The sequence below is a fragment of the Fonsecaea monophora genome (assembly GCF_001642475.1).
Source record: "Fonsecaea monophora strain CBS 269.37 chromosome Unknown Scaff192, whole genome shotgun sequence".
Taxonomy (NCBI): domain Eukaryota; kingdom Fungi; phylum Ascomycota; class Eurotiomycetes; order Chaetothyriales; family Herpotrichiellaceae; genus Fonsecaea; species Fonsecaea monophora.
In genome coordinates this window covers 14,627-30,373 of record NW_019174123.1, presented here as the reverse complement: position 1 = coordinate 30,373, position 15,747 = coordinate 14,627, and the positions used below count along the sequence as shown (strand labels likewise).

At 51.0% G+C, this 15,747-nt stretch overlaps 5 protein-coding genes across 5 annotated transcripts; 3 read left to right on the top strand and 2 right to left on the bottom strand.

The window, feature by feature from the left end:
• Positions 1 to 1,168: 1,168 nt before the first annotated feature.
• On the top strand, positions 1,169 to 2,105 carry AYO21_11884 (hypothetical protein; the record flags this gene model as incomplete). Its single annotated transcript, XM_022661763.1, has 2 exons — positions 1,169 to 1,270; positions 1,326 to 2,105. 2 exons carry the CDS (start codon positions 1,169 to 1,171, stop codon positions 2,103 to 2,105), a joined length of 882 nt encoding a protein of 293 aa, XP_022505936.1.
• A 982-nt stretch (positions 2,106 to 3,087) lies between these two features.
• Positions 3,088 to 4,265, top strand: AYO21_11883 (hypothetical protein; the record flags this gene model as incomplete). The annotated part of the gene is made up of 2 exons (XM_022661762.1): positions 3,088 to 3,156; positions 3,204 to 4,265. The coding sequence occupies 2 exons, from the start codon at positions 3,088 to 3,090 to the stop codon at positions 4,263 to 4,265; spliced, it is 1,131 nt and encodes a 376-aa protein (XP_022505935.1).
• A 4,797-nt stretch (positions 4,266 to 9,062) lies between these two features.
• Positions 9,063 to 10,008, bottom strand: AYO21_11882 (hypothetical protein; the record flags this gene model as incomplete). Its single annotated transcript, XM_022661761.1, has 2 exons — positions 9,063 to 9,948; positions 9,998 to 10,008. The coding sequence occupies 2 exons, from the start codon at positions 10,006 to 10,008 to the stop codon at positions 9,063 to 9,065; spliced, it is 897 nt and encodes a 298-aa protein (XP_022505934.1).
• A 1,519-nt stretch (positions 10,009 to 11,527) lies between these two features.
• Positions 11,528 to 12,377, top strand: AYO21_11881 (hypothetical protein; the record flags this gene model as incomplete). Its single annotated transcript, XM_022661760.1, has 3 exons — positions 11,528 to 11,794; positions 11,826 to 12,125; positions 12,186 to 12,377. 3 exons carry the CDS (start codon positions 11,528 to 11,530, stop codon positions 12,375 to 12,377), a joined length of 759 nt encoding a protein of 252 aa, XP_022505933.1.
• Positions 12,378 to 14,470: 2,093 nt separating this feature from the next.
• AYO21_11880 (T-complex protein 1 subunit beta) lies at positions 14,471 to 15,073 on the bottom strand (the record flags this gene model as incomplete). The annotated part of the gene is made up of 2 exons (XM_022661759.1): positions 14,471 to 14,768; positions 14,838 to 15,073. 2 exons carry the CDS (start codon positions 15,071 to 15,073, stop codon positions 14,471 to 14,473), a joined length of 534 nt encoding a protein of 177 aa, XP_022505932.1.
• Between the last annotated feature and the right edge of the window lie 674 nt (positions 15,074 to 15,747).

Genomic DNA, 15,747 nt, shown 5'->3' with positions numbered 1-15,747 from the left:
CATAGCTTAAAAGTAGTATCAGACTAGTTACCTAACTGGAGGGTAAATATATATACTATAGGATTAATAATGATAGATAACTAGCCTATAGATAGAGATGTTAACGCTTAAAGAGGCTTTAAAATTAATAGGTACGACCCCTCTTACTATATATATACGGTAAGCTAGCTACTTAACTAGCGGCCTAACTCCTTAGTTAGTAGCCTAAGCTAAGTGTATAGTATTATGTAGGTGTTCGTGACATTCTAGCTCTAAACTAAGCGATTTCTCCTTATCTTAATACTATAATTAAGTAATGAAGGAAGGAGAGATATTTTATACTTATAAGACGTTAATTAGGCGCATTCTAAGGGCTAATTAAGCGCTTATAGTAGTCCTAACAGCCTAGGCTTTTAAAGGTATAAACTGCCTAAGGGTATTACTACTATATTATAAGAGGCTATTTATATAGAGCTACAGTAATAAGTAATCTACTAAGTCTATAGATAAATCATAAAACGCTATACCTATTATATAGCGATCTATTCTTTATATACCGTTCTTTACACTATATATAGAACTACTCGCTATTATACTAATACGCTCTCGGTAAAACTACTAATTTTTTCGATTTTTACTCGCTACTGTGTACTAGATTCGTCTCTGATAAAGTGCAGCGGATACTTGTTAGTAGACAGGTGTCTGTTAGGAACTGGGGAAAGGGGCAGCGGGATAGTCTCTCGGTCTTCGCGGAGCCCATGCCCCCTTCCCGCTGGTCATCAAGAGAGCTACATGACCTCGAGCTTCTAGATTGATAAAGAAATCTTGACTAGTCAATGGTGTCTTAGTTTCTGTATATCTCATGCTGTCTTCTTGATCCGTGATAAGTGTCGCAGGCACCTATTAGCTGAAATCCACAGCAGCGATGCAATTACCGACACCACAACCATCGGGGAGGGAAAGACCCTGGTAAAGGATTCGTCGGTAGCGACACTACGGGTGTGGAGAAATGCCTCGGGAGTGTGGAATAATGACAAACCTTCACCGATGTTAGTCCTTGGTGCTTTGACATATTCACACACCCTGTAGGAAACTACATAGAGGATAAAACCACGAGAGGGTTTGTTCTAGGCGTGATACTAAAGAATTCAGAGCCCTTGCTAATTGATCCTTCCCCAATTCTTCCACCATGCATCAAGACTTGGAAATCAAAACCCACGATGGGACTACAATCCGAGCTTGGTTCTACGCTGCAGGTCCCAAGGCGCCCGTGATAATCCTGTCGGCCGGGGTAAGCTTCCTCTCGGTACGCAGTCACGCGTGATAATAATGATACGGTCTCATAGCTATCTGGCGTCCAAGAACACTTCCTGCCGAGTTTTGCAGAATCATTCCAGAAAGCTGGCATTGCTGCCGTATCATTCGACCATAGGAACTGGGGACTGAGCGATGGGCTTCCGCGTCATCATTCAAACCATTACCAGCAAACCCAAGACACTCATGATGTCGTTGCGTACGTGTCAACAGAGCTCGACATCGACCCCGAACGTATTGCAATCTGGGGGTCCAGCTTCTCGGGTGGTATCGCGTTGATTGCCGGAGCAGTTGACCCCAGGGTCAAGGTCGTCATCACACAAGTTCCATTCGTATCCGGAAACCACCTACGATCTCAAATGCCTGCGCCTCTGCTTGCCCGAATATATGAAGACCGAGCAGCGACGACGGAATCGGAGCCCACCTATATTCCTGTTTTCCCAGAAGAGTACAATGCAGCTCAACCTGATCCAGCTGCGGCCATGATGGCGACAGAAGAGAGTTGGCATTACTACCAACATATCAAGGAACTTGGTATCGACAAGGAAAACCGAATCACTATGCAAACCCTGTTTCACGCAATTCGATCCGAACCGTCGGCCTTTGTGCCGTTTCTAAACAAGCCGCTATTCATGGCGATCGCATCCAACGATTCCCTTATCAGTCCAAGCAAACAGCAAGAGGTGTTTGAAACGGCTAAAGACCCAAAAGCGTTGGTGAGGTTTGATAGCGGTCACTTTAGTTTATACGAGGGGGCGTTGTTCGAAAAGAACATTGCTGCTCAGATCGACTTCTTACATAACCATTTATAAAGTACCATAGTAAGGGAGGGGATGCACCCATAGTTGTGAAGAGTAACCTTATTTATTACATCACCCTAGTAAAATTATCCGTCTTCCCCACGATTTTTCCACCTACTAGATTTTCAGCTACTATTACTTATTCTTTAGTTACTTTAACTACATTTACATAAGGAGGATAAACCTAAGGAGAGAAAGGAAGAAGGGAAGAATTCTCTCTCTCTCCTTATATTATATACTCTACTATAAGAGATCTCTATTATCTTACCCCTCTCCCTTATCTTCCTCTTTTATATACGCTATCTACTATATAGTAATAGTAGTAGTAGTGGAAATACTCAGTTAGGGTAGGTTAGACTGTCACGGTTCCGCTAAGACCTAGTTGGCACGTGACTGTTTCGCGCACTGCCTGCGACCATTACCTCGTCGCAGGCAGGCCAACTCTCAGATAGACTCTCCTCGAGTTCGTATTCATGTTATTAGTGCTGTAACACTTTGTGCTGTGCTGGCGACGTGACATAGACGGATATTTTTACTAGGGTGCTGTACTCTAGCTGGACGACGTAGAGCGCGTCGAGTCCTTTTCGTTTTACAAGGGTTGGGGGTTGGTTAATTACATCAGTTATCATCTGTCTCTCTTTACGCTGTAGCTGTGCTAAATTTATAGATTAGTGATCAACCCAGCCAAGTCGGGAATTTTCCCCTCCATTTTCCCCTCAGTCATTTAGCCTCATCTGTCGTTTAGCTTTTCCTTCGCCGACCTCGTTTGTTAATTATATCCTGTCTATGAGAGTGCTCCTTGCCGTCCCATCGAAGTAAAAGAAACCCTCTTCTTCTTCACTCTTTGAACCCCCGCTGCCCGGAAAACATCATGCAGACCTCGCAATCTGTATCCAGTGGGAATCTGACTGGTTCAAATGTAGCATTGGCGGCACCAAATCCTTCGGTAAGGCGGCCGTTTCTTCTCCCGCTCAAGATTTCCGATCCCTTCGCCATGTCATATACACCTACTTATATGCGAAGATTCGTCGAGAAAGAAACCGCGAAGCCCAGAAAAGGTTTCGTAGGCGCCAACGCACTACTGCAAGCCACTTGAGCGCTCGAACCCAGCAACTCGAGCAAACGGTTGACGAAATATTCGGCATCCTTTTGACACTTGCAGGCGATATCATCCAGAGCAAGAGTCTTCTGACAGAGCAATCAAGTCTCATTACTGCTGTCAAAAGCTCTATGGAACAGGCTCTGGCTTTAGCGAAAAGGGTCAGCGATTCGCAGGGACATTTACAAGAACCCACCAACAGCACGGCCGAATTTCCAAGTGATGGCCATGCTTACAGCTGGAAAGCCCCGGAGAAGGGGGTGGACAACCTCGAGCCAATTATTACCGTCAATGGATCCCAAAGGACCTGTCCGGAAGACACAGCACTACATACCAAAAAGCCCATGGTTGTGCCAACAGTGCATCAGCAAACTTTATACGAGGATCATTCCAGTGACCTCGGGATTCCATCATCGATCGAACTCCCATTGCTTCCACCCACTTCCGAAGTTCTCGTCTTTTTGCAGACTCTTGGCTCATTCCCACTCCGTCTACTACAAAACACACTCTCCCACGGATGCTTCTTCCTTGAAACGGCTTCGACGAAGGACCTGTATGATATCTTTGGCTCCGCGTTGCTCTTCCGCTCCAAGGAGCAGCTTCTACACCTCTTTCGGTGGTTCTTGGGTCCAGGCAGCCGCTTCATCTACAGAACATCAGGAATTACATGGGGTGGCCAAGGAGGCATCATGGCGCCTACACCATACCCTGCCGTGAGCACCATTATTGATGCAGATCAGCACGGCCAAGGCTCGGACTTCCTCACCGTTTTTGGCGTTTGCAAGCAACTACAGACCCTGAGCGCTAGGGTAGTCGACTGCGATACGATCGAGATCAACATCCCAAGTTCACAACCGCCACACATTACCCAGGGTAACAAGTCTTCCTCCCCGACCTTTGGGGGTCTTCTCAACTTTCATTCGGGGCGCCTTCTGGGAGATGCCTCCCTCACTCTTCGTCTGAGTACGCATCTGCTCATTGCGAATCTGGTTCACACATCGGCTTGTTGCACTCACGGTCCAGGCTTTCCGCAGAATAAGCTTGGCCAGGTTATCCAATCCTCGACAATTTGAATGTATTGTGACTATGGCTTTAGGTTCTGTCTACAAGGCAGCTGTATTTCGACATTGGTAAAATGATTGTGGCATGTTCTAATAGGAACGAATTAAGTGGTATTGTATTGCATTTCCATGACTATGAAGGGTTCGACGCGTAGATCTTCCGGCGTGTCTAGCTGTCCTATGCACATTATTACAACCGATGACCTTTTGATAAAGGTGCCTGCCGGTCGTTGCCGTGCACCCTTGACTACTGGTCCTTGTGCCACCCCAAGAGCCCAACAACACAAGCGTTGGAGGGCCTGGATCCGTTTGGGGGGTCAAAGAAGAAGGAAAAGTCGAGGCAGTCTGCTGATGGCGACTCAATATCTCACCTTTGTGATTCCGCTCGGGTTCTTCTGGGATTTCAAGTTCTGGAGTTGCCAGGGCTTCGGGTGCCGCTTTGCTAGGCGTTGAGTAACTTGAGAAGGCGACCCTGAATCGAGGAACGTCGCTCCAGCGACGTGAACTACCCTGCCTGGCAGTGTAGGAAGAATTGTAGAGAATGAGCTGGGTCGTCTATCAGAAACGTTGAGTAGCACTTTGTTTTCATTTTTTTTTTTCCGCCAGGGTACCAGCGCGACACAGCGCCAGGCTGCTTCTCCCCTCGCCATGTTCGGTCTTGAGACGAGCCAGCTCTTTCTGATCTGGCTTGCCAGATGCATGCAGGACTTTGTAGTCCTCACTCCGCTCCCAATTGAAATTTGGACCCATAGTAGTCATCGTTACCGTTCCAGTAGCTCTTGAGTCGAGAACAGGCTGTATCACGGAGCCATATCGCGGGCCATCAGAGCCGAATTGTTTTTCCTTTGCGCGATTTTTGAGGGAATAGACTTCTCTTCGGACGACCGCGATGTCAGGGCTGGCGACCTGAAGCGTTCGAAGATATTCGTTGGCCTGAGCTGCCAGGCTATCAGGTCTTGAGAGCCATACCGCGGGATATGTTCTTGTGTTTAATCTTGAACGACTTGCGCCTCTTCATGGGCGTGAACCAAAGGGAAGCAACGCGGTGGTAGAAAAAGGATGTAGCAGCGGACAAAGTATGAATTTAGTCAGGCAAAGGGAGGGGAGGGCAGATTATCATATATGCCTCGGCAAATGGCGCTACGCACGTGACGAGCCACTTGATTTAATGTCCTCTTGGCAAGCACCCAAGTCTTGAATACTGACTGAGGGAACGGACTGAATTTGGAGAGCGTGGTCTTGTGAGGGGACGGGTAGAGACTTGGCGTGAAATTACCATTGTAGGGTCGAACGAGGACCAAGGGATTCCTGATTGTAGCACTTGACAGGGGCCAACTGGGAGCTATCTAAGTGTACGGGTCACGTGATGGTCACGTGCTAACCAGCGCTACCACACCATCTCTTCAGGTGCCAAGTCTCACTAGTCCCGGCCTGCGTTCTCAATGCCGACGACTCGATGTGTTCTTCACGGCCCATCCCTGTTGCACGCGCAGAGGCACAACATTCGTGGAATACTTCCGATCAGTCTGAATGAGCACTACCTGAACTTATACCCCGTGGCCTGCATGCGTCCTTTTGTTCTTCTGGTGACTTCTTCGCGACGTCATCTTCGTGCGCAAAGAGAGCCCATTCTCCGGTCTGACCGACATTACTTTGAATCAGGCCTTTGACGCGATACGCACAGAGATGGACACATCTAGACCAAACATCTTGATCAGGTGTAATTGGGTGCAAGCCCGTTTCCACGACTCCTTGAGCCCTCAAAACGCGATGTGATTGTGTTCGAGCTGACAGCAACAGAGAGCGCCCCATAAGCGCACCCATCATCAGCCTTTAGATGTGATGGTATCTTTTGAAGGAAACCCTCTGTCCTTGATACGGGAACCTATCTCAAGGTAGGCAACGACATTGAGTAAACACGACGAATGACTCCCGGCGACAGCCATACCTCATCTCCGTCGATCCCCGACCAAACCCGCGTCATGTCGCCTCCAATCGCCCCTTTGAGCAAGGTTACGGCGACCGAGGCGGGCGATGCCACCGCAGCCTGAGGCAAGTTAAGAGATGAGGATACACAATCACCACGATTGACCTTCCGGGTGCAGGGTGCAGACTAGAATGCTTCGCATGTGCCGTTCGTGTCCTCGTGCGAGGCTCTTTCACTGTTTGAAAGTGTGGAGGTGTGCAGTCATCACGTCTCTTGAAGGACGGCATCCTCTTTGGGTGTGACTGGCGATATCTCAAGCCGGGAGACTGTCATGGGACACCTCCATATTCTCGGAACAAGATTGAAATTGCCAGACGAGACTGCCCCGCAAGCTTGTTTGCCTTGGGTGCGATATGATGCACGAGAAGAAATGACGCGTCCATGTCCGTTTTGGTCTCAGGTTCTGCCCTACTCATCATTCGAGGCTTGTATTCGAGGCTTGTCGTGGGCGTTATACCGTGTCTTTGTCTCTACGGGGACCAGAGTTGCAGAACAATTATGACGGGTGTTGCACTCAAGCCCTTGATATGAATGGACATTTCTTGGATGGCTTTTGGGAATCCTGGGCTGTATCATCACGACTCCTCGGACCTGGGCGCGGAGTTCATCAGCTAACTGTGTTGCATTAGCTTGACTTTGCTCAGATGGAACAGGTAGCCGAAAGACTGCAATCGAACGAGTTGAATGTTCTTCACCGTGCTCGATATTTCCGGTTTGCTGTGTCTGAATCCTGATGCCGAATGAGACCAAGTGCCACACTCTGTCATTTCAGGGTGTCCGCTCGTCCTTCAGGTCCAATCAATGTTGTCAAACCCGAGACCAGAACAAGGCTGCACATCTTCTATCCCGTCCGTTCGCTCTATACGATGCTACCTGTACACAGACACGATCCCGTTGTCCCTTGCAGAGCATTGCTGCCAGCAACGCTGACCTTGACGCACGGCACCTTCATCAAGGCTCGTGGCGAGATCTGCACTCTGGACCTTTGGGAGAGTCATCTTTTCACTTGATCCCCTTTTCGTACGGCACAGGCCGCAATCGCCTGGAGTTCTAACTGACTCATGGCTGCTAACGACTGTGAGCCAATTCACTCATGCGGAGTTATGATCTGGCGGCCGATTCGAGGCTCTGAGCGGCGTCCTATCGTCAGGCTAAGTCCTCGCCACTCCGAGCTAGCATCGCAGACATCTTGATTCCTCCCGAAACAACCTCTGCGCCACTTCAGTCCTTCCATCAGCAGTGCCTGCGAGGAAGGTCTCCAAGAGATGGCTAACGTGCGCTCGAGACATCTAGCTTCTGTCCCCCATGTTCAGAAGCCCGGTATTATGAGGAGAACTAGACGAGAAGTTGGCCGCTTCGAGGCGGTTGTTTAGACGCTGAAGATAGAGGAGAAGAGTCTCAACTTTGTTAGGAAGCTTGGTAGGGTCCCGCTTGGCTTCAAAGTCACCGCGAGCTCACCATTGACCTGGACTGGAGAACAAGGCTCGAAACTAGGTCGCAACAACCTCCGCAGCCTCTCAACTTTCCCAACCGTTAGTTGACTCCAGGAAACTTCCAGAGCACGCCGAGTACGAGGCCGACCGCATTGCCGAGAGCCTGCAACGCGACAACGAGTGAGGCTGCTCTTCTACCTTTTACAGGGCTACGCCAGCCCAGAATCCCCGAGCTGGGAGCATAGCAAGGTCAGAATTTGTCGTCCTGAATGCGCTACTCGTCTTTGACAGACCTTGTCTCGAAACGGGAAAGACAACCCTACAGACGGGCGGGGGTTCGATCGAACCGCCAGCCGAATATGTCCTTTCGGATCATATTGATACCATCACCCCGTTTCCGGTTTCAGTAATCGAAAGAAAATCATACGGCAATGACGAGACGATGGTCGAAGTAGGCAATCAGGTTGCAGTGGCTGGGAGATGTATCCTTCTCTGCTGCTATGACAACTTGCTACTCTAAACATTGGTACGCACCCGATTTTCATCTAAGCGACAAGGAATGGTACCTCTCACCGTCGCCATATCGACCTACAAGTCCCCGGATCCGTTATCCGTTCATTCCCCCCTGGTGAAGGAGGATTGAAAGCACGCCTCGCATGTATCGCCGATGAGCTGGAGGCCCTCGTTTGTGTGTCGGATCATTTCTGAGGTGGGCAAGATTCATAGCTTGACAAAGATCACGTATCAGTTGTTTGGGGTGGCCCAACTGTGCGTGATGAGGCAAAGAGCTTTCCCACACCTCAAAGATAGCTCAAAGCTGCCAGTGGTGATTCGAGGACAGAGCTTGGGAGAGGCGTGGAATCACGGGGACGTGAAAGAGACGTATGGGGGAGTGTGGAGAGATACAGCGCCTTTGCACAAGTACCAGTCCTTTTCAATGCCTCTCCAGTGGACGATAATGGTGGCGCTGTCAGTACTTCCGTTCAGCAACATACCGCACCTCACAAGTCTGGTATCTCGAGACCATAGGGCCATGATCCTGCTTATGATGCGGAGAATCTCGCAGGTATTGATATTGGCCCCAAGGGAGCCCCGGATCGCTCACCGAGTCTCACCATCGAAAAGCGTCTCTAGACTTGGTTAAGCCCGGGTGTGTCGACCTTCCTGCAGGGCGAAGATGCCATCCTGAGGTGATTCTCCGCGGTCTGGAGGAGCAGGCCACTATGTTCCAAAGGGCTGAGGACTGATGGGCTAACGTGCGTTGTCAGGCCATCTAGCGCCTCGGCACTCAGTTGCTGCTGCACAGGCGTGTACTGTATACCAGATTGGTCATCGATGTCCTTCTTTTCGCGAAACAGTCTTCTCTTACAGATATCTTAGACCGTGATTTCAGGAAAGTGGTGCCCGGTCCAGCGCTGCGGCGAGTTCCTTGGAGGACTGAAACCCCAAAGTCCAACAGTTCTCAATGATATGGGGGAGCCAGACAGATTCGGTGGACGGGAGGTCATCTCGTCGTGGCCCTGAATACAAACTGTCGGATCCCTCCCGTGTCAGGTCGAATTTGCACTCACGTCCGGTGATGACTTGGTACATTACCGCGCCAAATTGCCCAATGTCATTCAAGATTGAATAACCAAGCTCGTCAGTCCCAGATAGGTCCCATTCGAGCGGCATCAAGGTTGATTCTCCAAAGTCGCAAAACTTCACATCTAAAGTGTTGTTGAGGAGGAGATTATCCAATCGAATATCTGCAATGATAATCCGGTGTTCGTGGATATAGGCCATTGTGTGGGCCAATTGGAGAAACCAGGACAACAGAGTCCCGCGCGGTAGTTGTAGTTCCTGCTCCTTCAGAAAATGACGAAGATCACCGCTCATGCGCTCCATTCGGATCGAAGGGTCGGATGTCTCGAGATCGTAGCAGCGGACAATACCGTCGTGGCTACCTAATCTTCGATAGATTGCCTTCTCAACTCCAATCGCTTCAATGACCGGAATTCGGTCGTCGTACTCGCCCTCCTTTGGTGTCAAGGAACCCAGTTCCACGGGTACTCCATCAATCTTGATGTGTCTCGAAATGTAAGGCACCTTCAGTGCGTAGTGTCCCTGCTCAATGACAATCCCTGTTGCACCCTGTCCAATGACCTTCTCAGTTACTTTTGTGCCGTCGACATGTACGAAGACCGATTCGGTGAACGATAGGTAGGAGTGGTTCCGTGGATATTGAAGCTGGGAGTACTGAGGTGACGAGGGGGAAGTTGACGTGTCGGAGCTTCTGTGCGCAGGTGTCAGTATTCATATGGAGAAGAAGGCCCCTGACTTACGCGACGGTCATGAAAGAATGCAACTTTTGGAATGATTCGTGTGGCAAGACGAGGGTAATAGTTCTCAGGGTCGGGAGTGAGGATTGCACCCTTTCACAAGATGCAACGCGCACGCGCAATCACGTGGTACGCTGTGCATGCCTGCGGCGTGATCAGTTGTCCTGGCAGAGCGCTCTCAGTGCCTACTTGTACAGGTAGTGTTGATAAATTCAACTGAGATGGATGTCGCGCCTCGAGTCGACGTTGTCAACACAAGATCAATGACGTGCTGCCCGTTGCCGTCAACTTGGTTGATTCTTGGCCTCTGCCTTGTTATTAGAGCCCGGTGCCAGTTCCATTTCTGGATAGCATATCACGGCGTTTTACTGATATTCTGACTTGGCGGTCACTTCATTTAAAACGGCGCAGCCTGGTTCTCCAAAAGGCAGGAGAGTCTCGGTAAAGCTTCCTTCTTCCACGCTGGGGAGCTCCCATGCGAAACAAGGTCAAGTCCCTCATGTGAGATGCCGCCGCTCACTTTCATTATCTCTATCGACCCAGGGCCATCGCGTGCCGTCCGCTTATCTAGTCCTTGTTCTAGTTTGTGCTAGCCTTGACATTGAACTTCTTTTCCGAAAGCCTTTCCATATCTCCACCTCGTTCTGCGATCTTCTCCATACCGCCCGCCACCTGCTGCGATCCGCTCTGTCCCTACACCGTCGCCCCGCCTGTGACCTGAGCCGTCGAAATCCGGTCCCTCGTCCATCTACTACCAGACTAGATGTTTGATCTCCAATACTTGGCTTCCCATTGGATTTTCCACTCCATGGGTGAAGCTGAGCGGGAAGAAGATGAGGCTATCAGAAGCCCTTGATGATGAAGACAATGTCCTCCACATGTTGCAATACCCAGAGAAACGCATCCAGTTTGATAGTCATGCTTCTTGAGAAAGAGAATGAAATTCTTCATATTGCTGCACAATGTCTCAACGTCAACGTGAATGCTTGCAAGCTTTCAGAGGTCGCCGATTGGAACCACGGCAGTTTCAATCTGCGTGTTCCTATTCATGTCGATTGGAAGGGGCTCAAACGAGTTCTGTTCCGTGTCCCACTCCCGTATAAAGTCGGTGAGGGCTTGGTCCCAGGCAACATGGACGAGAAAGTCAGATGTGAGGCGGCAACCTATATTTACATTCACCAACACTGTCCTGATGTCCCCATCCCCATGCTCTTGGGCTTCGGCGTCTCCACTGAAATCCACGTTAGCCTGCTTGTCTAGTCGAGCCTTGGTGACGCGGTCTAATTACAAGCAGTTCACACCTCTTGAGAATGCTTCTTTAGACCGGCTCTGTCGATGGTTTGCCGATCGGCTGCGCACCTTTGCGAGATTCCCATCAGCGTCGCCTTTTGTCCGGGATCGTCGAACATCATCGCTTTTTGTTACCTTGTACTGGGGTATATCGAGCGCGGGCAGATGCTCTCTGAGACATTAGATACTCAAATATGCGTTCCATCACGGCGGCGGAACCAATTCAAGGATCTGTCCCGTATCATGGTGTCGTTAGCAAAGATTCCCCAACCTCGAATTGGCTCCTTTACCATTGACGACCAGGGATACATATCACTCTCCAAGCGGCCTTTAACTCTCCAACTCCAAGCACTCGAAAATGAAGACATTCCGACAGGTAATGACCGTTTACGAACCTATGAATGCACCGAGAGCTACGTGCTGGATCTCCTAGCGTACCATGACAGCCGCCTTCTGCATCAGCCAAACTCCATGAACGATGAGAAGGACGGGAGGAGACAGATGTCCGCCGTAGGTCCAACGAGGTCCATCATGCCCCTAGTTCATCAACCGCAAGACCGCACGAGGCCCGGTTTTCCTCGGTCTCACGGATCTGCAACAGAGTAACATCTTCGTCAACGAGCGGTGGCAAGTCGAGAGCCTGATAGACTTGGAATGGGCGTGTTCACACCCTTCCGAAATGCTGAGATCACCTTACTGGTTGACCGGAGAGAAGGTCGAGTGTTTTTATGGCAAGACCCAGCTTGACAGATTCTGCAACGCACGCGAGGAACTCATGGCCAAGTTTCGACAACAAGAGATGCTTCTAACGTCGCCGTCGGAGACCACACGAAGTGCCATGGTGGAGGAGAACTGGACCATTGGGTCCCTCTAGTTCTTCCACGCGCTCGAAACGACGAAGTTCTACAATCTGTTCAAGCAGAATATCATGCCTCGCTTCTCGGGAGATGACAGTTCCGAGTTCCCTGATATTTCGCAGTACTGGAGCAGTGACGTGGATAAGGTGATCCGTTCGAAGCTCGAGGAGAGGGATCGGTATCTTCAACGGCTGTCCCTGGCGGCGGTATCTGCAGATTCGGATTCAGATGGGTAGCTGCAGTTCAAGCGGGCTGAAGGAGGCTTTCTGTGATTGCCTTGTCCTGAGCGGCTCTCGAAGGGGCAGACAGATGGTTCGTGGATCTTCCTGCCCCCATGAGTTTGAGACCAGTGTTGGTTTATTCCACCCCTTGTCTCTCCCACGCCATTGTCCTTATCCTTGCCTTCCTCGGCATGTAGGGGCTTTCTTGTCAGACTGCGGCTGGCTGGCTGGAAGTACGTATGGTGTCCAAGCTTCGGAAACTTATCTAACCCCTTCTTCTTCTTCTGCCTGCTCACTTGCTGCTCCCACATGGCTGCAAGATAAGCGCCGCTGCCTCTTCCAATATCTCCTCACTTAGCTGAATCCCGCCGAGTTTGTATGATTCTGCCTTCCCTGAGACTCAGATTGACGTCTTCGACCCGTCCTATTGCCTGTTTTCTCGCTAAGCAGAGCACCGGAGCCGGAGCCTTTATAGGTCGCCTCGGACCACCCCTTACTCTCCTAGGCCGCCTGTTAGAATGCCACCGGCTCTGTTGCCTCAGGTTGCCAATAGCCACCGTGTCCGAGGTCTTGGCAACCAAGACCGTTTGATTTCTAACCACTGGCGCACCCTCCATCATAGAGAAGCGAGGAGAGGCCCGGATATTCCTGATCTAAAGCGGCAGCCTACGTTTGATACTCCTAATGCTTTCCGGTGTGCCAGTCGTTCCCGGCCCTCGCGCGCGGATCGGAGCGTGCAGTGGAATTCCAAGCCTGGTGATTTCGCCAGCAAAGCTGCTTCTGATTTTCTTATCAGCCCAAGAGAGTGTTAGGTGATGCACCATTATTGTCCAGCTCGTCTCCGCGGCTCGTTGTGACGGTACACTGGAGATAACAACCAGGGCTGACTGCTGCAACCAGACCGACTTGCAGTATTGGGGTATCTGGGGAGCGAAGCGTGACGCCATCGAAAGAGGGACATGGCCTCTTGTTACAAGCATTAAGGCCCGCTCCATGTGAAATGAGCCGGCGGACGAGGTCTTTGTCACTGAAAGCATGTCTTTAGGTCGTCGTAATACATCTTTTGCCAGCAAACTCCCATCACCGGGCTGTAGATACTTCTAAAGATCAGAGCATTTCGTTGATTGTGACAGGCAGCCTTGACGTGAAGATCATCCGCGTCAGGAAGCCGGATGGTGTCGTCCGAGCCAGATCTCACCGCACTCAAGGATCTGTAGATGGTAGATTTGGCGCCCTCTATGTGGCCCTCTGCGGAACGACTCGAAATCCGCGCCGTCGAGCATAGTGTCAATGAAGCAACTCGCCAGCGGCGAGGACAGCAGCAGCCACTGCTAGAAGTCTGTCGAGCCGCGTTGCCAAAGAGTGAAGTCGGACAGAGAGCCTCGAGGCTCTAGAATGAGGGTTCCATCTGCGCTTGTCGCTGCGGTGCAAGGTTGGGGCCCAAATACATGCATTGTCAGGTGACAGCCCGAAATGGGATAGCGGGAACCTTAAAATTACCGCGACATTCTCTCTCTGCAAGCCCAGACCTTTTTACAAGCCTGTGGATAGCGGGCAATTCTACATGCCACCACAATCCGATCCTCTCTCACACCCTCCAATAATGTCCTCCAGCCCCGATGCCTAGGTTTTCCTCTGTGGGTTTCTCTGTTCGAACACCCACCCCTTGCTCATCCAGCTTGGATTTTGCGTGCTTCCGCACGGCTGATTCTTCGGCGGCCCCAGTGGCCTGAATCCTCGCTTACGAATATATTCTGGCTTTCAGAGCGGCTGCAGAGGAGCGAGGGAAGTGATGAGCACCTCGTTGTCCTCCCCAGCCGGCGCAGTGTATGACTTATGTGCTTGATGCTCGTGGGATCCGCGCGGATATTCCCTCCAATGCATAGCCCTTCTGCCATCATGTCGAGTTCAAAACAGTATCGTCTGCTGTGGCATACTGGTCCCGCCGCGTTGTGTCTTGAGGGGAGAAACCGACTCGTCCACGGCTAGAGAGCCGTCTCGTAAAAGGAAAGGGAGCATCTAAATTCACCACAGAAGAGGGAATCAGGTTGCAACACGAATGACCAAGAGGTCATCAGGAGCAGCGGAAGGCGACATCAGCGGCAAATTCAACGATGGCGGTCGCTATCCAGATTGTATGTGATGTGGTGGAACGCCCATACTGTCACAACGCCTCCGATTGTTGACCGGACAAGAACCCAGTTCGTCCCCTTGGCGATGGCGTCGGAATACACCTTGCCCTCACAGGTCTTATCGCCCGCCTTGGGCTCCGTCAGCTGCAGCGTCCTGGAGTCTGCCACGCATATCAGCCCTCCATTATGCATGGTCTGGGGATTTTCTCGAGCATCTTCGAGATGTCGGTCCAGCTGTGCCTCACGATTATGTCCAGCATCTTGAGCCTGTCCGCTAATACAGCGGGAGCCAGTGGAAGGAGAGACCAAGTTCCCGCTTCCCATCTCAGGGGCCATGACTCACACGCTCACCGTGGCGCTGCTGTCCTTGAAGTCGTCGATCTGCACGTCCACAGTCATCGCCTCGATCATGGGACCACACAGAATGCATATTCCAGTCACAGATTTGATTACGGTGATCTCTTCAACGAAGTGCTCTCTCACGGCGGCGATGGCATTGACGGCGTGCCGTGCATGATCTTGGTCGCGATCGACAGCTCGATGCTCCGCATGTTGGCGCTGCAGTTCATACTCGCTCATTTACCCAACACCAAGGTCCGCCTGATGATATAGTCACGAGCGCCGGAAGCTCGGCATATCTATCCGATGATCTCGCTCGTGAACATGTCTATGCTCGGAAACCCCAGCTGCCTCAACAATAACGACAAGTACTACTCCACGACCATGGGCCTGGATATCTGGTTCAACATCATGGCGCCCTTGGCGACTGTCTTGAAGGCCCTCTCCCTCCTGTCCCTCCCCTGTTGCTAGTTCCGGACGACGCCTGCCTTACGGTCCTGAAAGCGTACGTCTCATCGAAGGTCCACACGCTCTCCATCGTCTCGTTGTACTTTGTGGGACGTCCACCATGACAGGGCCAAGAGTTTATAGATCGCAGGCTGGGGAAAGGCCCAAGGCCCAGAACATCGACACAGATATGAAGACATGCTCGAACATGAACATCGTCATGGAGCTGGAGCAGATGGCGCACGTCATTAGAGTCGGTGGCCTGGGGATGAGCACGATGGGCTGATACGGATGGACCTATTGTGCTTGGGGAGATGATGATGATAGCACACACGTCGAGACACAACAGGCACACCTTCCTCGCTCAGACACATGACCTCTGACTCGTACGAGAGGATGCCTGAGAACCTGAACACGATCTCCGGCCACCTCGAGAACACGAAACCGGGTATGTCTTCGGGCACGAA